This window comes from Brachyhypopomus gauderio, chromosome 4 (genome assembly GCF_052324685.1).
Source record: "Brachyhypopomus gauderio isolate BG-103 chromosome 4, BGAUD_0.2, whole genome shotgun sequence".
NCBI lineage: Eukaryota > Metazoa > Chordata > Actinopteri > Gymnotiformes > Hypopomidae > Brachyhypopomus > Brachyhypopomus gauderio.
Window position 1 is genome coordinate 29,811,645 of NC_135214.1, and position 25,908 is coordinate 29,837,552.

Consider the following 25,908-nt stretch of genomic DNA (forward strand, 5'->3'; position numbering starts at 1 on the left):
AGCGTGCCCTTCGTCCATCCTACACATAATCATGCATGGTCGGGCATCTTGAGTGGTAAAAAGGTCATGCATTTCCACAATCGGTGCCACCTCAGCACGAGCTGTAATTGTAGAACTTCAACAACATAGTACTGCTTGACGAGCTCCCTCTGGTGGATGTCAGTGGACGGCTCAGGTCGCAGTCTAGAACAAGCTTTGACCAACACTCCTCTACTCTTAATATAATGTGTGTTGGTAGACTACAGGGATCCTGTCCATTACACAATATATGTATCTGAGTAAAACATATGGGTCGTGCTATAATTGAGTATTCCATAGAAATCTGTATATTAAAAAAAATTATTTTATGTGCAGTTCAACCAAAAATATTACTTGGAGGACAAATTAAAATGCTAAAAATCCTGATTTGTTACATATCCTTGAAGCTTACAAATTGTATTTCTTTTAAAATAATTTTCTCAAATATTTGTTCAGAAGTTTAATCAAATTTCATATACTATTCACTCTTAATATTTCCCATTATTCATTTTATTGATCTGAAGTTCATATTCTCAGAATTGATTTGTGTCTGTGTGTTTAAGACAGAAGGTGTAGCTTCTAAGAATATCCGGCCGAGTGCATGTGTATTCAATAGGATGTGAAATACCAGCCACAGACCCAAAGAAAGTATGATTAATGCTACACTGATAAAAAAAAAAAACCTCAACATTTTTGTTAATGAATGAATGGCACATTTAGGAGTCTTTAACACACTCAAATGGCCCAACAGGAACTATTCAGTTTGGTGATCTGACTAGATTAAAATTATTATTCTGTTCTAGTTTCCCCTTAATAATCCCATTAATAATGGTGTTAGCAGAATTGCCTGCAGGACTGTCTTCAGCAGCCCACTCATACTTTGTCTCACTCTGTGTGGCTGTGGGATATGGAAAGATACTGCTGCTTGATACATGGATAGGGGGCAAGTAGGGGCAAGATCGTCTTGTTCAATGGGAATCTATCCCACTGTAGTGCATGGTGGAAGGCCCCTGAAAGGTGGAGATGCATTCACACAAATGGCACAAACAAAACAAACAAAAAACCTGGACAAATGTGACAAATTACCAGCTCTTGTTTTATGTCAGTCTTTTGAAGCATGGGCATTTTCTATCATGCAACAAATTTTTGTTTTTTGTTTGCTGACAACAGTGTCCTGTATTTAAAAAAAAAATATGGGTGAATAATTGTATTTTGATTAAACATGCCACCTCAGATGATGGAGTGTCTCTATCCGTACGTCCTTCCTAGTCTGATGGATACACTTACTCTCCTTGGAGACTTCAACCTTACCTCAGCAAACCCCCAATCCTCTTGTATTATTCCTCTCTTGGACTCATTCGACATGTGCTTCATCAACTCACCTCTGACTCACAAAGACAGCAATGTCCTGGACTTGGTTTTCGACTGACCTTCCATGGCTACAGACATCAGCACGACCCTACTCAACTTCTCAGATCATCACTTGGTATCTTTCACCTTTGCCCTCCCCACCACACCAATAATCCACTTCTCATACCTCTCATACCACCATCTGATAGCTGACAACACATCTGTGCTTTCTGGTTCTCGTTTTCATGAAGAACTAACCAAATCAAATGGTTAAAGTGTCAACTTGTACACATATACACTGACATTGGTATAAAATGCATTAAATAAATTTTTATTGGCTTATATTTACAACTGTAAACAATACACAGATGGATCGAAAAGTTTTTTTTCTTCAGTGAGGCATTTCAGTTTGGTGAATGGGCACCAAAATCTTTACAAATCTTTACAACTCAGTTTGCAGCGTTAAAGCTCTGTGAGACGCATTATCTTACTTCTCCCAAGGTTTTGATTTCCTCGACATGTGTGAAACTGTGGGCAAATGGTTACATGGTTTTATATCCAAGTTTTGAAGTCCAGGGATCTCCTCGCCCGTTTGAATCATGCGCAACACTTCTGCGAATGACAGGGGCACGAGCTGCGCTGCCTCGAGCTTAGTTTCCGACTGTAGACGCTCCCCACAGGGACGTTTTTCATCACTTTGGGCAGAACAGTCTTTGCCCCAGATCATATCAGTTTCTACATCCGACAGATTTCGCGATGCCCGTCGGCCAGCTGACCATTCCTGGAATCCAACTAAATCCATTGGCTCGACGAACCTACAATAAAAGCAATCGTTTTAACTTAAACACTATAGGCTATCTGCATCGATCGACCTGCCCATACACACAGGTATCAGCACGTACCTGTTGTAAAAGAAGATCTTTAACTTCAGCAAATCTTTGTTACTTTCTAATGTGTTCACTTTTTTCAGACCTTCTTGAAAACGAACATCACTGTCAAAGTCATACGAATCAAATCTGCTGAAAACAGAATCCATAGTTTTAAGTCAGTGCTCCAATGGGAAGCAACAAAAGCTAACGATTGTGAACTTAATATTCAGCTTTCATATTTTGAGTGATACTAAAATTTAATCAACGAACTTGGAAAAGTCTTATCCCCTTGTTATTTAGTTTTGTTAAAAGCTAGCAAATGCAGCAAAGATGTCGTATTTCTGTTTAAATTCCGCATACGCCCACTTACCCGTCACCTAAAATGAGAATTTCAAAATAAAAGGCATCGACTTCGCAAACGTACAGCGTACAAAACGTACAACCGGACGTACAGCGTACAAAACCCGACACACGTATTGACTCAGTGCACTTTTATTAATCGTATCATAGTGGTAGATAGATATAATGGTATATATCTATCTGTCTGTTGGTTTGTTTGTTTTTGTTTGTTTGTTTGTTTGTTTTTACAAATTTGTACTAATGTTCACCCCACTGTCCATCCGGGCAAGTGCTGAAAGCTATACCAATAAGAGTTCTTGGGCAAGACTCCTAACACTACGCTGGCCTACCTCTTGTAGGGAAATTGTAAACCAATTGTAAACTTTGAATAAGAGTAAGTAAGTAAGTAAGTAAGTAAGTAAGTAAAATACATTTATATAGCACTTTTCACAGGCACAAGCCACAAAGTGCTTTACAACGGAAAATAAAATAAAATAAATCAAAGACACAAAAACACACTATAAAACAGAAATAAAATACAGTGTACAAGGTCAACGGCTGCAACCTCCACCACTAACTAAACGCCTGCGTAAAAAGGAAAGTCTTTAGCTGTTTTTTAAAAGTATCTACAGTGTCAGCTGATCTTAAATGTGGAGAAAGTGTGTTCCACAGTTTTGGAGCAACCACCTTAAATGCTCGAGTGAGGAGTGAGGAGGCCATCACTGATTGATGACACAGCAGGTCTTCATAATTCTAACAGTTATCAAAAACAACACAAATATATCCATCCAGTTTACGTTCACTGGTTAAATTACATGGCACTTTTCTTTTCCAACCTTTCTGAAAATATGAAGCAATGATATTGTCATACTCAAAACAGAGGACATGCAACAGGATGGACTTGGCCCTTTACCTGTGAGTCTGACTGTGTTTGTCAATCATTAATTCTGAGATCAGGAACACATCACTCAGACAATCAGAGACTTGCTTAGCATGGAAGGGAATTTTTCTAAGTACTCCTTTGCAACAAGTCAAAGAGGACTTTGTAACTCATGCAAGCTGAATCAAATTGTGATGATGAATTAAATAATATGGCCAAGATTTAGGCACAGTGTACTTCTTTGGGGTTCACTTCCAAAATTGTTTTTCCCAAACCTCTTTTATCACTATATGGTTTCCTGAGGACTCCATATTCTCAGAACGGAAATGCTCAGAAAAGAGGATAACTGCAGCTTGATAGGTGCAGAAATCCCACTCTCATCAGATTTCTTCAAAGGTAAGGCCCACCATGGGACACACTAGCTTTGCTAGCGTATTGTATTATTGTGAACAATACTTTGCTTCAGTATTGTATTATCGGAGACATGGCATCTCGCTGTGCTGTAAATGAGTAAAATGGGGCTTCTATGTGACATTATTGCATGAATACATTATTGTATTCATGAAGAATGAACTACCTTTAATAATTTCTATTAGCCATTTCTAAAATGTGCTTGGAATATGTTAGCAGTTAGCTAGCACTTTTGTTATGTTTTATTAATAAAATACTAACATTTGCACTTAAATTTGTCACTATATTGTGATTTAAAAAAAATTATGCAACAGATATTTTCATAGCAATTTAATATAATGAATTAGGTATGGTTACATTTTGTTCTGGACAAACTTATTTGACCTTGCTACATCATATATTGTATATTTGTCTGAATGCTTTTCAAGGGGGTCTTGTCGATGTTATTGTCTTTATGTAAAGTGATTAAAAATGAGCTGTGGCTGTTCCTTATCCCGGCCATCCTGGCTATCCTGTTGCTGGCCCTCTTCCTGGAGGAAATTGGCTTCTTCCTTCGCCACGAGCCTTCATCCAGACGCAGGCGGCTCTGCCTGTGGATCCTCGGCATGTACCCGGTAAAACCACACCTTCGATGGGTCGAAAATATGTCAGCAGATGGTTTTATATTGTCACTTGCATGTGAAGCATGGAACCTGCTGGGGGTTTTGTGACTGTAAGCCCTTCTTGTCAGGTTTTCGGAATGACTTCCATCGTTGCACTGTATGTGCCCCGGTCATCATCGTTGTGCAATTTTATAGCGTCTCTGTAAGTAATCTTGAAAGCAGTTGCACTTTTAGCTACATTTTTGTTTTACATGTGTGCTTGTCAGCTTTAGCGCATGACCCTAAGAACTACATTGCACTGTCTTGAAGATATCACTCCATCACCCCGTTGAAGTTCATGGGTCTCATCAAGAACTTCTTCGGGGGGAAGGCACGAATGCTGGAAGTGCTGGAAGGGGAGCAGGTCTCCCCCAACCCTTTCCCCTGTTGTTGCTGCTGCTGTCTTCCCCTCATCAACATCAACAGGTAGACCAGTCAAGACATGCACCACCACCATCTTCAATTTGCCTTGTGCTACATATTCAAACCTGCCTTGAGCTTTGCCTTTCTCTGATTTGCAGTGCATTCGTGCACATGCTTACCGAGCGATGCGAGTCTACTTTAAAGGCCACACATAGGCATTTTGAGATCAGATTAGGCGTGTGGTGTGCTGACAGAACAGAATGATTGCTTGGCGCTTATGCTGTGCCGTGGCACGATGCTCCCTCGGTCCTGCTGTGTTACAGGACAAGTCTGGGATGGATGATGGCAGCTGTGCTGCAGCTCTCTGTGGTCAGAACAGTCCTGTTCTTCATCACTCTCGTGCTCTGGACAGACGAACAGTACGACTACGGGGATGTGAGTGTAATGTGCCATTTTGACATGACAAATGTGTCCGGATTCCTGGGATACTCTAAGGAATGGTTTAAGGAATCAGATATAAAATATATCAAGATGCATCCATGAATCAACTGCATGCATCTGTGAAACTGTATGCCACGTTTTTTCAAAACATATTTTTCAAAACATTTAAATAGGATCATCTTTCATTTACTCACTTCTAGGTCCAGTTTGTTTTTTCAACTATTCAGTGTCCTGCAGATACATCCAATATACTAACCACACTGAATTTCTTCCTCTCGCATCCTCTAGGTGGACTCAGTCAATCCCAATGTGTATGTGAATGCAGTCACCGCTGTATCCACCTTTCTGTCCTTCTATGGCTACCTGTTGTTTTACAAGGCGACAAAGAGGTCGTTGCATGGCTATAGGCTTCGTTCCAAGTTTGTCTGCATCATTGTTGTCTTAGTCTTGTGTGGACTTCAGAGCGGGATTCTGGAGACCATGGGGGCACTTAAAGTTGTGCCCTGCACACCTCCCTTCTCCGATCAGTTTCGCTCTCAGTGTAAGGACCGAAACAGCAGCAATCCTGGACTTTAACATCTTTTTTCACATTTGTTTAGGAGTGCTTAATGTGTTTTTTTAATAACTCTTCTCTCTTTCCCACTATCAGTAATATACCACTACTCTGTGATTGTGGAGATGTTCTGCATCAGCCTCTTCGCTCGAAACATATTCCGGAAGGTGGAGCCCAGTCCAGATGCCGCTTTTGGATTGGAGGAGGGAATCGCGAGCAGCACCAGTAAGGGAGTTCAGACAGAGGATGAGCCACACCTCGCCGTGCAGCTCAGTGCCCAGGCAGAGGAGCCGTGGTGCTCCAACCCCAGCTACAGCAGCGACAGTGACGACAGTCTGTGCAGGATAGAGCATGCACCATTGGACCGCTTCCCCTTCCCCATACAAACCAGGCCTCTAGAGCCGGAAAACCCAGAGAAAGACGGCGCTAACCTAACTGGAGAGCGTACGTGCACAGAGATGACAGCCATCACCGTCAGTGCTGACATCAACTGTGTGGAAAACAGAGATGTGACAGTTGTGTAGCAGTTGCATCATATGCTTTGACAGCAGTCTAGTTTTGTTTCTTGCATTCATTCTTTTTTTTTAAGTGGATCACTTAATTTTATTGCAGGCACCTTTATGCTGCAAACTGTAAATTTTTGTAAAGTTCTTTATAGGTTCAAAAATTTGGAGAAGGCATTGGAATTCAGAAAAGTTGATCAACTCACCCCCCAACACACACACACACACACACACACACACACACACACACACACACACACACACACACACAAACTCATGTTTTCTTTCCTGATCAAGTACAGACATCTAACAATACACAAGTAACAACAAATATGTAATAATAGGCAAGTACATATCTCTGGAGCTAACTAGACTCCAGATCACTCTCACTCAACATCGTATTTTAATGCAATTGTACAACATCTGAAACACTTGGGGACTGAACTTGAGTGGTCTTCTAAGTGTTACTGCTAAAGTATGCAGTATTGTTATATACTACAATTAACTACACTTAACAATGAGTGTTTATTAGTTCATTTGCATCTCCTGGGCACTTTAGCAAAAGAGAATTAGTCCCTCATACCGCATAAAGAGACCTCAGTTTACCCCTGATAGAGGAACATCATTGGTTTTTACTCCCTAACACGACTGACTGTAATTTCTGAGAAATTTGACACTTTAAAATGTGCCAGATCTTTCATGTTACATAGGCTATGTAATGAAAGTGCCTGTATCTAATTAAAAATCTAAACAATTAGCTAGTATATCTATAATAATAAAAGTAACCCATTCCTCCTCACTATTTACACCGTCACAGCGTAATTAGCTATCAAGTTACAAGTCAGTTAGTTTAGTTGCTCATTCATTACCATGTAGTGTTAATTTGCTAATCTTCAATAACTAATTTCATCCCGCTGTGTGACAACAGAAACAGAACGTGTTACTAAAATACAGTAGGCCTATATATGAGGATAGAAAGGAGAAATTCAACACTGCAAAGGCCGGGGCTCTGTCGCAGTGCATGCTAAAAATTTACCTTCCTGTCGGAAATGACAATCTGGAAGTAGTATTTTTAATAATTAAAGAGTACTTTTTACAGCCGCTGAAATATATGAGTATTTACACGTGTTTTCTTGTCGACACCAACTTTTGCCTTTTACACAGAAGTGTATGAAAACGTAATTTTTCGTCCTATGGTACAACAGCCTTACATTTCGGATTCAACGTTGGTTGAAATATGTCTACGCCGAGCAACACTCCTCTTGTACGTGATGTAAACTTTGCGTAAGAAATTAACTTTTAACTGCAGTGAATGAAAATTTACTTTTGTCAACATGCGTTATGTGAACCTGTCCTTTCTTCGGAACATAAACCTCCAATTGCTGTAAAAGTCGAATTTCCATTTATCTCACAAATGCTATTTCTAAATACATTTTTTGCTAGTAATCTATTCAAAATATTCTGCAATGGCGTTTCAGAGGAATTGACCAATCAGAATCGAGTGTCTTCCCCGGTAACACCTAGACCAATGAATTGCTTAGGCCTCCAGTCCGGTATATCTGATCAATTTGACCAAAGAGGGAAACATGGCGCAGTATTTGAAAGGTAGGACTTGTTAGACCTCAGTGAGGTAGCTACTGCTTTTAGGACATTATTGCCTGACCTCATATTACCAGTGGCAGCATGTGACCAGTTTGTTTTTTATTCAAACCGATCGAACAGAAGTAATCTGGCGTGTGTAACGTAATTTGGCAATCTATAAAAAAATGTTTTCGAAGTTTTACCACACCTTCCGTTCTAGGCATACAGCTGATGCATTTCAGCGGAGAAATTGTCACGAACAGCTTATTTAAATCCAATGTTGCATAAGCTAGATGGAAACTTAATTTGTAAAGGGCACTCTTTTCACAAGAGACGTTCAACAATAGACCAGGTCAAGCCCAAGTCAGAGGTGACAGTAAATTATCCTGTTCAATGGCATAATTGACCTGGGCTTATATCTAGTTCATGTGGGGTTTCTTTTGTTTCTGAAGTTTGCAGTGTCTCTTGTAAATTCACGTGGGATGATCTGCAAGCTGTGTGTCGCAGACAGAAATTATTGTGTGAGCAGCTGGCTGTGACCAGAAAAAACTTAAATGACTATGAGGTGGAGTACCTATGTAACTACAGAAGAATTAAGGTGAGAGGGCATAAATGAATAAGTAAAATAAAATAAAATGCTAATGTTTATTTCTTCACCTCATATTTTAATCTATGTATCTGTAACAACACTGATACCTGTCAGTCGGTTTGTTATAGCTGTGAAGGACCCATTCACTTATCTGTACATTGTCACATTTTTGTATCTGACAGGTGCATGCGTGTTATATTTGTATTTTACTGTGCCTCCATGTGTAGGGTCAAGAGTTTTTCCTGGTGAAATGGAAAGGCTACTCTGAGTCGGAGAGCACATGGGAACCTCGCAGAAACCTCAGGTGCCCTGGTCTGCTCCGGCAGTTCCGGCAAGATGTGCGCTCAGCGCTGCAGCGTGCTTCTAAGCCACTGGACTCGCCCTCGCTGGACGCCTCCACCGTCTCCTTCCTTTTCCAGCGGGCCAAGCAGCGCGTGAAGCTTCGGCTTTGGGAGGAGAAGCTGAACCACTCCTGCAGGCACAAGGGCCGCATCTTCATCCTCAACGAGGTAGATCTGGACGGCCCTCCCAGACACTTCACGTACATCAGTGACTACAGGTTCGGGGAAGGCGTGAGGCAGTGCCAGGCATTGGCGGCGGGGGGCTGCAAGTGCTCTGACTGCATCGGGGAGCCCATCCATGGTTGCTGCGCTGGTGTAGCCAAGCACCGTGTGGCATATAATCGCAGTCAGCAGGTGAAGATTAGGCCCGGATTGCCCATCTACGAATGCAACTCTCTGTGCTGCTGTGGGCCAGACTGTGGGAACAGGGTCGTGCAGAGGGGTATCCAGTATGACTTGTGCATCTTTAAGACGGCCAACGGAAGGGGTTGGGGTGTGCGCACACTCGAGAAGATTCACCGGAACGCCTTCGTGATGGAGTACCTGGGAGAGGTGAGGTACTTTAAGCTTTGCGCTGAATAGTGTGTTCTGCAGTTGTGCTGATCTCAGTCACATGATATGTAAAGTTGCGGAGTGTGGTGGTGTTTTATGGTTAGAGTCAATAAGATGCAGTTGTCCCATCATGTTTATGTACTGTTGTGCATGTCTTCAGAAGCCTTGTACATCTTTATATAAACTCTTTGTATAAGTTCTTAGTCCTTTGTCAAAATAGGACAGTCAGCAGCCTTCACGTCATCCCTCCCTGTTTGTAGGAATTAACATTCTCGCTGTTGTCACAAAATAGAAATTTTTTTTGGTTACTTTTACTGTTGCTGTTGTTTTTCTCATTAACTAATGTACACTCATCTTCTCATAACCCGACATTCTGTGGCATATGTCTTATTGTCACTTGCGGTCTGCTGTGTAATCTCAGATTATCACATCGGAGGAGGCGGAGAAGAGGGGGGAGATGTACGATAAACAAGGAGCCACCTATCTGTTTGATCTGGACTACGTAGATGATGTTTATACTGTGGATGCAGCCCACTATGGAAACATCTCTCACTTCGTCAACCACAGTGTGAGTGAGGTTTAGTGAAATTTATGTTTAAGATATAATGTTGCACCAGACCATGACGATGAGGTCATAATGTGATTTTTAAAATCGTGATGCAAAGTCATGGTAGTTTGATCTGATGTCAGGCAGCTTCCAGTAAGCTTTTCTGTATCCATCTACCCAGCTAATGTAGATGTAATAAAGTAGCATCTCCCTTTGTATGCAGTCCAAATGCAGCTTCTATGCTGTTGTGCTTGTGCGTCTATGTTCTGCCTCACCCCAAAAGCTCGTCACCGTTGTCCCAAGAACTTTCTCATTTGATCATGTCCCAGTTACATTTATTTACATATGAAAGATCGGGGGAGGTGTGACGAAAATCTCACATGACGAGTGTTCTGTGTGCACTGCCGTTGATGCCAGTAATTTAAGCCACAAATGTCATAGAGCTTTTAATAACTGTGTTGCAGTGTGAGCCGAACTTGCAGGTATACAATGTTTTCATCGATAACCTGGACGAACGTCTCCCCAGAATTGCATTCTTTGCAACAAGAGCAATCAAAGCAGGGGAGGAGATCACCTTTGACTATAAAATGACAAGTAAGAGTGAGATGGTATTTTTTTTATTCTTGGCAATTACTAAAAATGTTCTTTGGGAAACTGTGACTTTTACTTTAGTTTAAACTCAATTAGTAGCCTGGGCTTCACCTGTGTTGCAGTTGACCCACTGGATGAAGAGGGCACCAGGATGGATGCTAATTTCAACCTGGCAGGAGCTCACAGCACCGCCATCAAGAGGGTCCATATGGAGTGCAAATGTGGAGCAGAGAACTGCCGGAAATACTTGTTTTAATACTGCATCTTCCCCCCTCAACATACAGTGTTTTATTTTTGCAGTATTGCCTTATATTATGTCTGTTTTAAATTTTATATACACTGCAGGCACTTTTAAATTTCAGCGGTAATGTCAACCAGTGTTTTATATCGACCAGCGAATCTGCATAGTACAGACTATGTTTGTTTTTGCTTTTTCATACATTTACATGAAAGCGCTTTTATAACACTGTTTTTTTTTAGTTTTTTCATGTTAAGTTCATGTTAAACACATTACATACATGTTTGGTTGTCTTCTATTTTTCATGAAGTGTGAAGTTCCATTACACATTGCTCAGAATGCTACACGGCATGTGTGAAACACCTCCACGCCCTCCTTTCACATGCTGTTCCATTTAATCCTTCGTTTTTTGATGTTGCAGCATTACTGTCAAGTTTAATGTCTTAGGACGTCTACTTAAACATGGCACGATTTTGTGTGTTTGTTCATTTGTTTTGTGTTTTCCAAGTCCTTTTTATTACAAAGCCTTTTTTGAATTAATAAAAGGCAGATGCGCCATTGTTTCATTTGTCTCGGAGAAATCTGTTGCAGCCACCAGATGGTGCAATTGTATTCTAGTTTTCATGCTACCTGCCAAAAAAAATGGTTAGAGCCAATAAGATGTAGTTGTCCCCTCATGTTTTTATACTGTTGTGCATGTCTTCACACTACATGCCAAAAAGTCCCTCTTCATATAATTGGCTTTGGTTAATTTATATGTAAGAGTTCTTCAGCTACATCTAGGCAAGTAGTTCTGTATTTATGGTGAAAGTGAAGATTTAACCAAACATAAGCTCTGGCTATTCTAAGTCAGGATAGGAAGTGTTGAAATTACATCAGATGTTACCTCCTGGACAATGATTGCTTAATAAAGCTTGGCATGTCGTCTGTTGTTTGTTTATAAGAATGGGCACCACACTCTAGTAGTTTCACACTGTTTTAGACTAGGTCCACTATGCTAGAGCATCAGTGATGGGTTCTTTCTGAAAGAGTCGGCTTGCTGGGGCTGCTCTCTCCAGGGAGTCTGTATCCACGGCTTAGGACAGTCAGCAGCTGTATTCTCCCTTCAGGAGGTCCTGTTTCTCCAGCCTGCAGTCCATCATCCTCTCCTGGTTGCTGTCTGCGCTTCCTCCCTGACTGATCTCTTCCTCAGTCTCTGCTTGATCTCCCTCCCTCTCTCCTCACTGCAGTTCATTCGTAGTGTGGTTTAAATGCACACCTCCCACTTGCTTTTATTGTGTGTATTTATGGTGAATCGGTATGTGGTAAGCCTAGATTGGTTAATGTGTGACGCTAGCATTTCACCTTGTGCGTACGGCCTCACCATTCTTACATGTATAGCGTGGATGTTTTCACACTGTACACTGCTGGATCTTGTACTGTTGTTTCTCAGTTAAATGTCCACTTCTTTTCACCTCCATCTTATGTAATGGGTTTGACGGTTTTCTCCCAAATCTTAACATTTTCATTTTTCTTGTTTTAAGTAATGTTAATTTAGTTTTTGAGTTGATCACAATTGTTTCATTAGATGTCTGATCTGGAATTCAGTAACTGTCATATAGAAGTTAACGGACATCGGTTTGCAGCCTCACCTCTTAAGCTACTCGATTAGGGTCGTGGGTCTGCTTCTCTGAATCTGAGTGTTAACTGAATGCAACTGACATGTTTTTCTAGGGAAAAAGAAGTATAAATATAGTGAAAAGGGAAAATAACTCCAGGTTCAGATATGTCTGAAAGCTTTGGTGGGAAGAGAAAACATCCTCCGCTGTCACAACATTTAGAGGCATCTGAAGATCTACATGATTCAGTGTTGATCATGATAGTTGATCTTAATCTTACCATTTTGATCATAATCTTACCATTTTTATCAATTTTCCTGTCACTGTTGTAAGAAGAATTTATAGCATGGCTTATAAGTGATGTAAATGAAATTGTACAAGATTCCATGGAAAATAAATGCAATAGTTGATGAGTGAAAGCACACCTGAAAAAAAAATTTCTGTTTAGCAGAATTCTGTTGTCATGGGTTCAGTACTGTGACACCTCTAGAGAAACTTGTGGTTTAACTTACTTAAAGCAGGGCTCTGTGAAGGCAGACTCGTGATTATGCAACTGAGGATGAATCTGTGGCCCTTGTGGGTTGTGGATCTGGCCTGCTACCATGTCTTTTGCAAAGTGAGGAGTAGCATTACGCTCTTTCACATGGGGCAAGGACACGTTTCCCTTTGAGTCAATGTTATGGTACATTAACAGTCAAAAACGCAACAAAAGTATACTTTTATTGTCGTGTCAGGGGAAAAAAACCCTTTAATTTACAGAACAAGATAGCTGAATCTGAAAGCCAACTTCACATTCTCTCTCTTTTTTTTCTTTTCATCCATCATGCACTCATGAAAAATGAGACTCCTGAGCTGATCAAAGAAATATGTCCGTCGTGTTAATGAATTCTCACCGAGTCTATTGCTCTTTGAGTGGGCTTGTTTGTCATGGCTCCCATTAGCCCCATTAGTGTGGCATAGGAGGAGATAAAATATACCTTTAAAAATCCCCATGCCTTTTGTCATTAATTAAATTATCGATTTAATGAGAAATGAACACATCTTTTGGCACTGCTAACAACAAATTATTTTTTTTATAAACTGACCAAAGCAATTGGTTCATTTAAAAGCACATTGAGACGTGCTGCAGTTCAGATCAAAATATTTTATGTTTCATATTCATTTCATATTGAGTTAAATTTCAGGTTTTTTATGCACATATGTTCTTTAAAACATTTTCTATATCTTAAATAGATTATTCAATGATCTGCCAATGATTTTTAAAGAAAGGTTGTTGGCAGAATCTAATCTTAGAGAGAAAAATGAGTTAAAGTTGAATCACAGTTTTACTAATTTTGTCTTAATATTAATGAAGCAAAGTGTGCATATAAATGTTCATTTTTGAATCATTTGTATTTTTCATTTGAATTTCAATTACTCTCTCATTTACTTTCAGTAGTCAGTGTGACAGTGAAATTGGCAGACGATAGGAGATTAGGGTAGTTATGGAAATAGTGCTTTTGCAGTTTGAAGCAGTCAGTATTGTCATGGGCTGAATGTTCTACATGACACCTAGTAGAGTCACCTGGCTTTACCGATTAGAGTTATTATTTTAAATGTGTCATATGTACTTATTGCAGTGTGTTGGAGTGTGGATTTACAACTCACCAAGCCACTGCTTTACTATCTGCGTAGCTCGTGGTAATTCAACTGTTTTCAAAACCTTTAAGAACCTTCTGTTCGACCAGAAGGTTGTAGAAGGAAACATTAATCATATCTGCTACATTTTGCTCATTTTAAATAAAAGGCAAGTTCTCTTACATGTTGGGTATTTAGCAGATGCTCTTATCCAGAGTAACTTACTCTTAGTAGATTTATTATTGCAAAAGTAATTTTGTATAACTTCTACATCAACTTTGATTTAGTGCCTTTATTTCACATATTTCAGTTGTGTTTAGCAACATCTTTAAAAATGTCAGCTGTCTCTTGATCTGAAAATTTTTTAAGTAAAATGCCTGTGGGGATTTAATTGATCAGATCTTTCTTAAGGTATTAACTTAATAATATAATTTTAAACTTTGAAAATCCAAACCTGGGAGGACAAGGCCTGAATTCAGAAAGCCTACTAACAAAAAAAAAAAAAAAAAACCACAAAAAAACAAAACAAACAAAACAAGAGACCTCGATCAACCGCAGGAGTGCAGATTTTCATCAGGCTGTCGATATCTGTGCCTAACAATAATTGATGTGGCTTCAACCGTAGCCTCCCCAGTCCTCTCCCACATTCATACACAGCATGAACACTCTCTCACACATGCGCAGTAAAAAGATGACGATCAAGAGCACCCCCCTTCTCTTTTTTTGTTTGTTTGTTTGTTTTTTAAGTTAGTCCATAGTCCATATAATACACAGGAAATTGCACAGAGGTCACAGTTATTTTACAAAAGATAGAATGCCTGAAGCAACTAAAAGTGTTCTACCAGGCATGTTTGCTTGTTACAAAAAATCACTCCCTATGCTCCTACCCACAAGCCCTCCCTTCCAACCACCAGAGTGCTTGTTCTGCCTTCTCAGATTCTTTCCACATAATGAATACACATTATCATCAGCGGTCACCTGCATTCCCCCACCCCAAAAGATATAAGAAGAAGAAGAAGAAAGAAGAAGAAGAAATAAGAACAAACCAACCCCCCCCACCCCACCCCCACCACCACCCTCCAAAAAATGTCTCAAAGAAATCCACCAGAATAAAGGAAGTTCCTTTTAATTCCACAGGAAATCAAGTTTTTTGCATTCAAGTCTTTCCATTGAACTGTGCAAAATTGTACACTCCAGTGTCACAATTTGGCAATTTTCTTTCCAGATTTTAGCACCCTTCTGATGATGCTTTTTTCCTTCTGACCTCAGTTTGTAAGCTCGGGAAGGAATTCAGTTCTGCAGCTGTCAGAAAGACACAGAGGTACTGTGTTCCCCTGCATCTGTCTGTAGTGTCTGTAGAGGCCATACAGCTGTCAAATCTTCTATACATCAGTAACATCCAACCTTGATATTAGAGTAAGGCAATAAATGCAGATAACAGAAAGAATTATTCCCCCTTTTCTTTCAGTAGTGGTGGTTGTTGCTATTGGTTGATACAGCTGTTGTTTATTTTTCTGTTGATCTACATTTTCTTTGATTTTGCAAACAGACATACAAACAAAAACAGGAGCAGAAAGGAGTTAGAACACCCCTAACAATCTGAAGCCTACCTCGCAAGAACAATCACAATGTTCTGCTCTCTGTAACATTCATTAAAATATTACAATCTCTGGGTCCCTGCCTCTATTGGTAAGCATTCAATTTCAAGTTAACATTATCCCAAAGAAAATTTTACTGATCAGCAATTTCTGAAATTGTGTGCAAAATATTATCAGGCAAAAAAAATTTAACTGCCCCCAGCACAAATTCCTCAGTTTAGCTCAACGGATATAATAATATGTAATAGAAACAATATTATATTTAAAAAGTAATATTATAAGTTTTATTATATTAAACTTAAAGTAATACTTAAAAGTATTTAAAATTAGGTTTGATGTCAAATGAACTTTTTTCATTCAAGCTTCATTTTCTTTATTACCATTAGAGTTCTTAGCTTCCCTTTATGTGGAGACTCTTATTTGATCTCTGCTATAACAGGTCAATCAAAAATGAATCATATTAATGATGTTATATTCTAACCTTCCACTTATCTTTTGGTCTACATTAGTTTTGCCATCCCTTCAAACATCTTCCTTCCTTGGAGGTCAGTATACATATTATTTATATTTTTAATGTAATGTCACTTGTAACTTACATGACAATTTCAAATGAACTAGCATATCATGCAACGATACCCCTTCTGTGGGAGCTTATTATATCAGAATTAGATCAGCACTGATATTAATTCAGATTGGCACTCCACATGAATTCATGAATTCAGAATTAATTTAAGTACATTGTAATTTTGTACTACAATGTGTCCATTAGGAATATCCACAGATAATCCAGTGTCTAATTCCACTCTGGACTATTTCTAAAAATACAGTAATCCAGCAGTGGGATTTTCAGACTATTTCTAGGACACATTATCTGGACTGAGGCCATAAGTTCAAAATGCTTGCAACAGTATTTTTTGTAATGTTATACTTTTGAGACTAATTTGATATGATTAGGGCTTTGTATATTATGTGTCTTTAAGGATCTCATGCAACCTCATCAGTAGTTTTTGTTTTGATATCAAGACCCTGCTCCCATTCTTCAGTTAATCATAAGGACATTTGCCATTTTCTGAATTGTAATGAAAGACTTTAACTTTCATTAGTGGAATTTAATATATAAATGGAGCGGAGCGAAGCAAATAAACATAGTAAGTAATTACAGCAGAAAATGTAATTAAAGTTGCTGAAGATGAGATTGACTACAAACGTGATTATTCACTACTTGACAGAACTTCATAGTTCAGACTCCAACTGCCTTCAAATCAGTGATGTGTTTGGTGCAGAGAGCAGAATAAAAAAACCAACAATTTGTTTTGTTCTAATCTCTGTAGGTCCAGGATTATCTGAGTGGCCCACAGGTATTCTCACTGGCACTCCCCAAGTTTAACATAAATGTGCCAATTATGACCAAATTCAGCCCTCACTGATTAGCCTGATATGGAGACTTTGTCTCTTGGCAATCATTGTTTCTCTTTTAAGATAAAATTACATGCATGCACAAAATTGATTTTAATTACTGTAGTATATGCACTTGTTAGTAATTAGTACTTTAAATAATACAAATTACTGTGCCAAGAGTTTAGCTTTATGCTGTTTGTGAATGACATTTCAAGAAATAATATATGTTTATATTTGGAAAATGATCTTCAGATTCATGTAGTAGATGCTTTGACATTTAACACTTAATGTAGCCGAGATAAAGCGACGTTTAACTTTTTTTTTTCAGTATCAGTCACATTTGGCCATTTGTAATTAAATCCTTGCATGTTCATTTACCAAAAATAATTGTTTTGGTATGAAATCCATAGTTTTCTACTACAACTGTTCTGTATCTCAGTTGTTTTTTGTTTTGTTTTGTTTTGTTTTTTGTTTTTGTTTTTTGTTTTTTAGAATTATAGCACCCTCATGCCTGTGGTAAACTGCACTGCACTACAAAACTGTTTAGATTTGATTTAGTGTCTCACATTTTAGCCAGGATCCTTCCCCTTTAAGGTCAACATAAAAAAAAACAAAGGATAGCATTTAGGTGATAGAAATACTTTTTCCCCCATGACGCCCACCCTTTTAACCCTTTAAAGCATCGTGCACTGCTGCCAGATCAAAGGCCACAACAACATAGAGCGTCCCAAATGCCTCAGACTTCAAATGCTTTCTGACCTCTTCTAACTGTCCTATTATCACCCATCCAAAAAGAAAGAATTGAAAAGAAAAGAAAATGAACCAGCACTTCAGTCTTTACATGACATAGTAAGGCTCACGGGGTAGTTGAGGTTTAGTTCTACAACAGGGAGGCAGGTGGGCCAGCAGACCCTTCTTCAGGTCTTTGTTTAGGAAAAAGCAGATAATGGGATTTACCCCTGCCTGGGCAAAACTCATCCACACTGTAGTGGAGAGGTACCTGTGCGGAATGGTACATGCCTTCACAAAGACCCGCCAGTAACAGGCCACGATGTATGGCGACCACAGCACCAGAAAAAACAGGGTGATCACATAAAACATCCTGCCAAGCTGCTTTTCCGCCTTGAACTCCTCCATGCCCAGCAGCCGTCGGTTCTGGTTGTGCAAGTTCTGCCTGATGCCCAACAGGGTAGGTGGCATCGGGCCCCGGCCGAACCCCGCGATCCAGTTGGCGGCCGCCTGGCCAGTGGCTCCAGGCCCGTGAAAGGTCCAGTTTTGGCTGATGGCTGGAACCATCTGGACCGGCTTCATCTTGCGGTGCTTGTATTCGAAGAGTAAGAGCTTCATGTAGACGACATGAGTGGCAAGGATCAACACAGCTAGCATGAGCATGAAGCCCAGTGTGTCGTTGGCCTTGAAGTAGCGATGCTCAAAAATACATTGGTCCTCTTCACGGATAAACTTGTATGTACCCACGTCAAAGACCGGTGGGAACGCCATAGCGACCGACAGAGTCCAAACCATACAAACCACAGCAACACAGGTCCAGAAGGTCATGCGTTTAGAGTAGAACCTGTGGTGGGCGATGGCCATGTAGCGTGTGACGCTAATGCAGAACAGCATGAAGGCGGCATGGAAGCAGAAGAGCACAGCCATGAAAGCCACCACCTTGCAGCTGAGGACGCTGTAGGTCCAAGCCGAACCGTTCTTAATGGACACCAGAACGAACGGGAAGCAGACTGCTGATCGAATAGTGTCAGCCAGGCAGAGGTCCAGCAGGAAATAGTACGGGGCCTTGTGTAGGGCCCTGTCCCTTAACACCAGCAGAGAGACCACTAGGTTGCCTACCAGGCTGATGCATATGATCAGCCCTAGCAGGACGAGCTTGATGTAGGTGGACACGGGAGACGAAGGCCCTTCGCCCAACACGCCACCTGTAGTCGCCACCACGGCTGCCAGGGGGTTGCCGGGGCCCTCGCCGCTCTCGTTTCCGTTGGCCATCCCTTCCGGTCCTCCGTGCGCAAGGCTTCTTCCCCCCCGCTGGAACCAACACCTCCTTTTCTGTCGCCTCCTCCTCCTCCGCCTCCTCCACCTCCTCCTCCTCCGCCTCCTCCGACTGAGCTGTTTTTCGTCCTCGTGGTTGCCTCTCGTTGTTGTCTCACATGGAACAGGAGAAGCTGGTTCTGCATTGCCCCATTTTGCACACTTCTCTTCACTGCTCCCTTTCAAACCTGCCTCCTCTCCTGGCTTTCCCACCTGTCAATAAAGTGAAATAACTGTTAATGTTTTTAGTGTGCAGTTATTATTGTGAATTACTGTGCGTGTATGTGTATATACAAACACACATACATACATACCTTAATTATATATAAATGTATATAACACATTTCTCATAGTTGAGGTAACGTGTAAAAATGATTCACTTCACCATACAAATATGGAGCTTAAAAAATCTGGAACAGTACATTTATACAATTTGATGCCCTGAATATTTTCCAGTATGCTGTGTAAAAATGGCAATGATTATTGCCATGTCAACTCATTTTATTTCTATGGTTTGTGTCAAATGCATCTTATAAAATGTCTCAAGAACTAGACATGACAAGATGAAAACAGTGATATCTTTATATTGTGATGTTAAAGATTACAACATAACAGATATATGTTCAGATGTGCATTTGCTTAGTAGTAACAAGAAATAATATTATTGCTGGAAAATCTTTTCAATTGAATAAGTATATCAAACTTGCTCTAAGTAGAATTTAGATGTGCTGTGTTTTTTTTTCTTTTGGACTCCCCTCTGCTTGGTTAATGTAGGCCATCATATTACTTTTAATCAAATCAAATTAATTACTTCTGTCTAAGATACTCAACTGTGAAATGAATGTCCTTCACCTCTTATACCCGTCCAATAAGACATACTCATCATATTAGAGAGAGTTAACATGTTTACCTTTCCTGTCTCCAGTCTGAACAGCCTCGTTTATTCATCATTCTGCTCCGTGTTGGATCACTGGGGCACCCAACTTGCTTAATCCCTAGTACATTAATCCTTTTTCTTAGACTTTTTACAGTCACCTATCAGATATTTACAATTCTGGTTGCCTCAGGGCATCACTGGGCTCTTAAACTACCTCTTGATAGACCTCTTCAATATTTTGCATGTTGTGAGCTCAGCAGGCTATCAGGATTACTACATGCTATTGCCACCATGCTATCAGAACCACTGTTAACTCCCCAATAAGCAAAACTCTGAAGTGAGGTCAACTGGGCATGAACTTAACTATAGCAGGTATACCTGTGTGAACAGACAACCTGTCCAATGCAGTATATTTGGTTTTTGATTGTTGGGTCCGGGTGGAGCAAGTGCCAGGATGTGCCAGTTCAGCTCAGTAAGCTAAACTGAACTTTATTCAATACTCTCAGAAGAAGGAGTATCCACTCCACAGTGGTTATTATCAAAACACAAAGGAGCTCTCACTACATTTCCCACAGTTCCTTTCATCTTCCAAAGCCGTATTTCAAAGTCTTAGACCAGGTCCACAATCTAGTGAATGTGCTATAACAGCAAAGACCATCCACTGACCTTTCACACAACAGCATAGTTGGATAGAGATAGTTCAAGAGTCAAGAGCACTCCTGGAGTTATGATAAATCCCACGTGGCCTCTGAATAGGATGTTCAAAAGCCCTTTTCCCAAATTCTAAAGTTAAAGTGTGATGCAGAAAACATTGTTGCTGGATTTTGAACCATTATGCATCTTGAATGGTCCTACTGCAGGGCTTAGAAAGCTGGTCAGGTTTTCAAGTTAAATCTTCAAGTGAGGCACTTCGTACATCAACCACAATATATGCTTTTCCTTTTGCTCAGGGGAAACTGAAAACCATCTGCACCTGAGCAATGATGAATAATAATCAATCACAGATGATAAGACCTTGTGTGCAAGACAATGCAAAGACGTCCTTGCAATTACTATGATACCTATCACAGATATTTCTGACAGGCCGATAACAATTGATTCCCATTACCAATTGCATGAACCTCTAAACAAATCTGAGTTTATCATACAGTAACCCAGAATTGTATTTCAATTGCACTTCCCCCCTAATATTGAGTATTGACTATGTAAAGTGATCAGGGCAGTTCATTGAATCACACTTGGTTAGAGGGATAAGGACAAGGTTGGTTTAATATTTCATTGAATGGTCTTTTTTATCTTGATATAGCTCAGATGTCTGCTCATCAGAAATCATTTTAGCTTCTTCTAAGTGCACTGACATAGCAAAATTACCTGTGTTCTCAGCCTCGCACTAGAGTTCCCCAGTTTTTTAATCCATCCATTTTAATCCATCTCCTATCAAATGTGTTCTGCCAAACCAAAGACATATGTATTTAACAACTCTACCAACAAACTACCTATAACCAAAGGGCTTAAATAAAATGAAAAAAGGGTGGCTCACTAGATTTTCTACGACATATAGTGACACCATTTGTCCCTTCATTGGGCTGTGAACTGAATTTGACATCTCTCCAACGAGGGTACTACAGATTTGTAGGCTACATGTCAGTTGTAAGTACGTGAATCAATCAATAGTCGCCAGAAAGGCAGAAGCAGGGCTCCTGTAAGCATCTGCTGTAGCATGCTGAGGAGCGTCTTCTACCTCCGTCTCTGCACACAACAGATCAGCTGTTCCCACCACACGCAGCATAGCAAGCCAGCGACGAGTCTGTCACAGTGATTACCTCACTTGTTGCTAGGCTACAATACCTAACATCACTTTTGTGTGTGTGTTGAGTGTATCTCTGTGGATAGGCAGGCAGAGGGGATGGGAAAGGGGAAGGAGAGATGGGGGAGGGAAGGCTAATCGCTATGATCTATGATGAGGCCGAGAAGTCATTTAGGTGCAGAAATCGAGATGGTGGACCTCAACAGAAAAGAGCGCTGGTTTGTAAATTCAGATATATTCTTTTCTGCAGTGACACTGAGCTGCTTTTACTGGGACCATTTGTATTACATATGACTGGCCATGAGATCTTTACCAAACTGGAAGCTGTTTGAGGTTGTTGAAAACCCTGGGTGATTATTACAGCGTATCAGAGACCAACAGGAGGGAAAACAACATCGACCTATTGTTTTAGAGTAGTCATATTAATGTACTTCTGTCACAGCAATTACAGCCGCTTGTTGCTAAGCTACAGGGCCTTTCTGCCTCATGCAGTGTGTGTGTGTGTGTGTGTGTGTGTGTGTGTGTGTGTGTGTGTGTGTGTGTGTGTGTGTGTGTGTGTGTGCGTGCGTGCGTGCGCAAATGTTATTTGCGTGTGCATGTATCTGTGTGTGTCTTTGTACGACCCAATGCAGTCAAATTTGTATGTGCTGAGGTGAGGTGGGAGGGAAATGTGATGCTCATCAGAGGCAGTTAGGTACCCAGAGAAGAAAAGTGACTGTTTTGTGTTTAGGCAGCGGCACACGCCATGTATCTGCAGAGCAGTCATGCAGCGTTCCCTAAAAAGGGGGGAAGCAGAAATGTCTGTCTGTGTGCCAGTTTGTTACAGAACAAGATGGAAGGAATCTGAATGTGATAAGAAACGTCTTTTTAAACAATCTGTTTTCGTTTATCTTAAATCAAGAGAGAATTATGCAAATGTTGATGCCAAGGATTAAACTGAGGAGCAGAAAAAATTAAGCGTATGTGTGTGTATCATTTCTGTCTGGGTCATGTGTTAACATAAGGGTTTGAACAGTGTAACGGTTATGTGTGTAAGTGTCTATGGGACATTCATGTCAGCAAAGCATGGATCTGAATGCCCACTGTGCACTTCACAAAATAACTAAATATAATTCAATTCAACTTGATGATATTTTTGAAATACAGACTGCAAAATGCACTTGGGTGTTGTCAGGACTGTTGACGATGGCAAATGCAGCATCTATTATTTATATGCGGCATGTGCTACAAAAAGCTGGATTTTTAAATGATTTCATTGTCGTCTTCTGAAATCTTGTTACAGATAAATCATATTATTGACTTCTGAAATCATAATATAGACTTCTAAAATCATATAATGATGCCAAACAGACAATAGCTGCCCAAGTGCTTGCATAGCTGTGACTGTATATCCTCAAATATAGATAGAAAATAAGCTTTAATTAATGGCACCATCTGAGAAAAAGTTTACTTTCAAGGAAACGAATTTCCAAAGTCATAAGAAAAAGAAAAGAAAACGGAATTGCATCTGCCTTCTGAGATGCAAGGCCAGTGGACAAAGTATACCTCCATTTGGACAGTAAAATCCTTTGGAGCATCATTCAAACATTCACATTTACCACACAATGAAGCTCAGATCATCCAGGCGTAGCTAAGCTGAATGTATACTGTAGTACCAATCAATTTTAAAGAAGTAAAATCTAAACAGGAATAGACTGTATCTATACTGCATATACGGCCATACGAAGCTTCCCATCTCAACTTCATATGTTTGACGTATCACACAGGAGTAGAATAGAGATGTGATATTAGAAGTGTGAACAGAACATACTATGTTTATCTTTGTTATAGACTAAGTCAAATCTGACTTTATTAAGTGCTTGTATAAAGTGATTATTAGTAACATGACCAATAATTTGTTTCTCAAAATGTTTGTAGATAATGCTAATTACAAAGAATTTGCTGTTGGAAGCCAGTGTCCATGGACGTACAATGACGTACTACACCGTGGTATTTTCCTTTAGAGGCCAGATAAACTAAATTATTCGTATTAATTACGAATAAGCCTCGAAACACTCGGGGAGGAGTCTGATAAATGGGAGTTGGTTGGAGGCAGAAGGCCGTGGTACAGTCAAGAACTGGATAGCAACAGCAGTGATCGCTGGTACCGCGGTCTCCATGGGAGGAGGCGACACCAGATTCACAATAAAAAGACCAAGAATCGGTCCGACTGTCTCGCGTTTGTCGTTCGGAAAGAGTTCAAAACAAAGCGAAACAAAAAAAAAGAATGTGGTTTGGGGGCATTTGTGTTGTATTTTGTTATATATATGAAAGTGGCGCTGCATGCGCAACACTGAGAAATGTTAACGTGTACAGAAGGTGAGCTTTCCTGCATTGCATACACATTTCAAACTGCGGGTGACTGCCGTGTTCATTTGCTTGAAAAAGGCTGAATATGAAAATAATTCACTACCTAGAACTGATGACGAGAGCCTCGCAGCCAATGCCAATGCGTCTAAATGCCTACGCAAAAGTGCAAATGGCTTGTATCAAAGTATTTAGCTATAAGAGAGCCTTTAGAGTTATAGTCTACTGATATGCTTTGGTGCCTTAATTCTATCTCTTGGGAGCTACTTAGGTTTGTATAACCCCATAGGCCTCCATTACCCAGATATACAAATTAACATATGTGCGTATGCTTTGTATGCGCTTGTGTGTGTGTGTGTGTGTGTGTGTGTGTGTGTGCACGCGCGCGCTCTCTCGCGTGCGTGCGTGTGTGTGTGTGTGTGTGCCACCGAGAAATAACAAGTGGTTAAAGCAGACCTGCATTTTCAGTTAGCAGGCTTTATCGTAGCCTATGCGACAAGAGAAAATGATAGGTCGGGACACGAGTCAAGGATACTTTGTCTTTCACTGAAGGGTTAAAATTGGCATCAGTGGTTTCCCAAGGTTGTAATGAATTATAACCTACATGATTATTCTAAATAGATTCCTATTACCTTAAAAAAGTCAAAAGTGCCAAAATCACAATGTGGGAATGTGGTAGGTTCTTACCTGAAATTGTCAAGCTTGTCCTCGAGACAATGGCTTTGGCTTCGCTTGTAGGCCTGAACGAGAGCTTGTTGCAGTTATCAAGAAATAAATACAGATAAAGGGGGTAGAAACGTGTCTTTTCGAAACGCCACGGCTCGTTCAGTGGATCGAACATGAATCCAATTTATAATCCAAGATCTATTTTCACGTCCTTTACAAGTAGCCTAACAGAGAACAGGAAAATAAGATGAATCAAATAATTAATTAATACACAGAATGGTCACGTCTGGGAAAAATAACGCCAAACCTGTTTCATTGTAAAGTCAGTGTCGATCGGTAAGCCCCCTATTTAGCCAGCAGTCGTTAGCTTATGTAAACACAGGTTTTAAAAAGCAAAAATATCGTTTCCTCTTTTTTCGTGTGCATGTCATGTCTTCTGGCTTTCCATAAACCTAGCCTAAGCCTCAACAATATATTCCCATCACACTGGCAGAATTAAATAAATAAATGGTCACTGCCAGAATTTGTATAGCCTATATTCGGTTTTTTGGTACCCTAACGTTTAAGCCCGTAATGCAGCATCAGTGTCGTATTCGGATACGCAGAATTGAATTCGTAAATAACGACTGACACTCGCTAATAGGGCTTCAACACAAGCTGCTTTCTCCCAGTCTTCATTTTCTTGCTGAAATCTCGACCAGAGCCGAAGACGATTTCCTCCACCACAACGATATCCACATCTTCGGCTGGATTTAATCCGTTAGACGAATCAAGCATCATCCCTCCATAAATCCAGCGCTATGAGCGTTGTCCTTACACACGGTGCAGTCATCCTATGTGTGTATATGTACACAGAGCAAGTAGGCGCCCTATATTTTTAAAACACATACGCCCGATACTGTCTTTGATGTAAAACGCAAAAGAGGATTTGGCACTCATGACAATGAGTCCCGATTCGTAGTTGGGACGTATATCATGTCTTTCAGCATAAAGGAGTCATCATCTGAATTGAGAATGATAATTCAGTATTAACCACATGAAATTGTTATTTTTCTAAGGTTAGTAGGAAATACCGTCTCCAGTCTCTGCGCTCGGTCAGGCTATCCCTCGGTTTCTTCCGGAAACGACAAAGCCGGTCTCGGGATGTTTCG

General features: G+C 40.2%; 3 protein-coding genes and 2 long non-coding RNA genes across 5 annotated transcripts; 2 read left to right on the top strand and 3 right to left on the bottom strand.

Moving 5' to 3' along the window:
• Window positions 1–2,159: 2,159 nt before the first annotated feature.
• LOC143512913 (uncharacterized) lies at window positions 2,160–2,592 on the bottom strand. Its single transcript, XR_013130546.1, has 3 exons — window positions 2,508–2,592; window positions 2,271–2,387; window positions 2,160–2,183 (listed from the first exon to the last, which is right to left on the bottom strand). It is a non-coding gene; the product is annotated as an uncharacterized LOC143512913 (long non-coding RNA).
• Window positions 2,593–3,559: 967 nt separating this feature from the next.
• On the top strand, window positions 3,560–7,332 carry LOC143512906 (organic solute transporter subunit alpha). The gene is made up of 7 exons (XM_077003712.1): window positions 3,560–3,852; window positions 4,330–4,481; window positions 4,598–4,671; window positions 4,779–4,934; window positions 5,195–5,306; window positions 5,601–5,853; window positions 5,962–7,332. Exons 1-7 carry the CDS (start codon window positions 3,783–3,785, stop codon window positions 6,387–6,389), a joined length of 1,245 nt encoding a protein of 414 aa, XP_076859827.1. The 5' UTR covers window positions 3,560–3,782; the 3' UTR covers window positions 6,390–7,332.
• A 510-nt stretch (window positions 7,333–7,842) lies between these two features.
• Window positions 7,843–11,731, top strand: suv39h1a (SUV39H1 histone lysine methyltransferase a). The gene is made up of 6 exons (XM_077003713.1): window positions 7,843–7,973; window positions 8,402–8,547; window positions 8,766–9,431; window positions 9,853–9,999; window positions 10,443–10,572; window positions 10,692–11,731. The coding sequence occupies exons 1-6, from the start codon at window positions 7,955–7,957 to the stop codon at window positions 10,823–10,825; spliced, it is 1,242 nt and encodes a 413-aa protein (XP_076859828.1). The 5' UTR covers window positions 7,843–7,954; the 3' UTR covers window positions 10,826–11,731.
• A 3,373-nt stretch (window positions 11,732–15,104) lies between these two features.
• gpr173 (G protein-coupled receptor 173) lies at window positions 15,105–19,066 on the bottom strand. The gene has a single exon (XM_077003714.1). The coding sequence runs from the start codon at window positions 19,017–19,019 to the stop codon at window positions 17,856–17,858; it is 1,164 nt and encodes a 387-aa protein (XP_076859829.1). The 5' UTR covers window positions 19,020–19,066; the 3' UTR covers window positions 15,105–17,855.
• Window positions 19,067–19,130: 64 nt separating this feature from the next.
• LOC143512910 (uncharacterized) lies at window positions 19,131–25,908 on the bottom strand. The gene is made up of 3 exons (XR_013130539.1): window positions 25,065–25,908; window positions 24,779–24,981; window positions 19,131–19,274 (listed from the first exon to the last, which is right to left on the bottom strand). It is a non-coding gene; the product is annotated as an uncharacterized LOC143512910 (long non-coding RNA).

Bases quoted from the DNA above. Each gene is read 5' to 3' on its own strand.
- LOC143512906 (XM_077003712.1), top strand. From the start codon at position 3,783: ATGCTCAGAAAAGAGGATAACTGCAGCTTGATAGGTGCAGAAATCCCA. The intron at 3,853-4,329 runs GTAAGGCCCACC...CTTTATGTAAAG, and splicing joins CTCATCAGATTTCTTCAAAG to TGATTAAAAATGAGCTGTGG. The intron at 4,672-4,778 runs GTAAGTAATCTT...ACTGTCTTGAAG, and splicing joins TGCAATTTTATAGCGTCTCT to ATATCACTCCATCACCCCGT.
- gpr173 (XM_077003714.1), bottom strand. From the start codon at position 19,019: ATGGCCAACGGAAACGAGAGCGGCGAGGGCCCCGGCAACCCCCTGGCA.
- suv39h1a (XM_077003713.1), top strand. The intron at 9,432-9,852 runs GTGAGGTACTTT...GTGTAATCTCAG, and splicing joins TGATGGAGTACCTGGGAGAG to ATTATCACATCGGAGGAGGC. The intron at 10,000-10,442 runs GTGAGTGAGGTT...ACTGTGTTGCAG, and splicing joins CTCACTTCGTCAACCACAGT to TGTGAGCCGAACTTGCAGGT.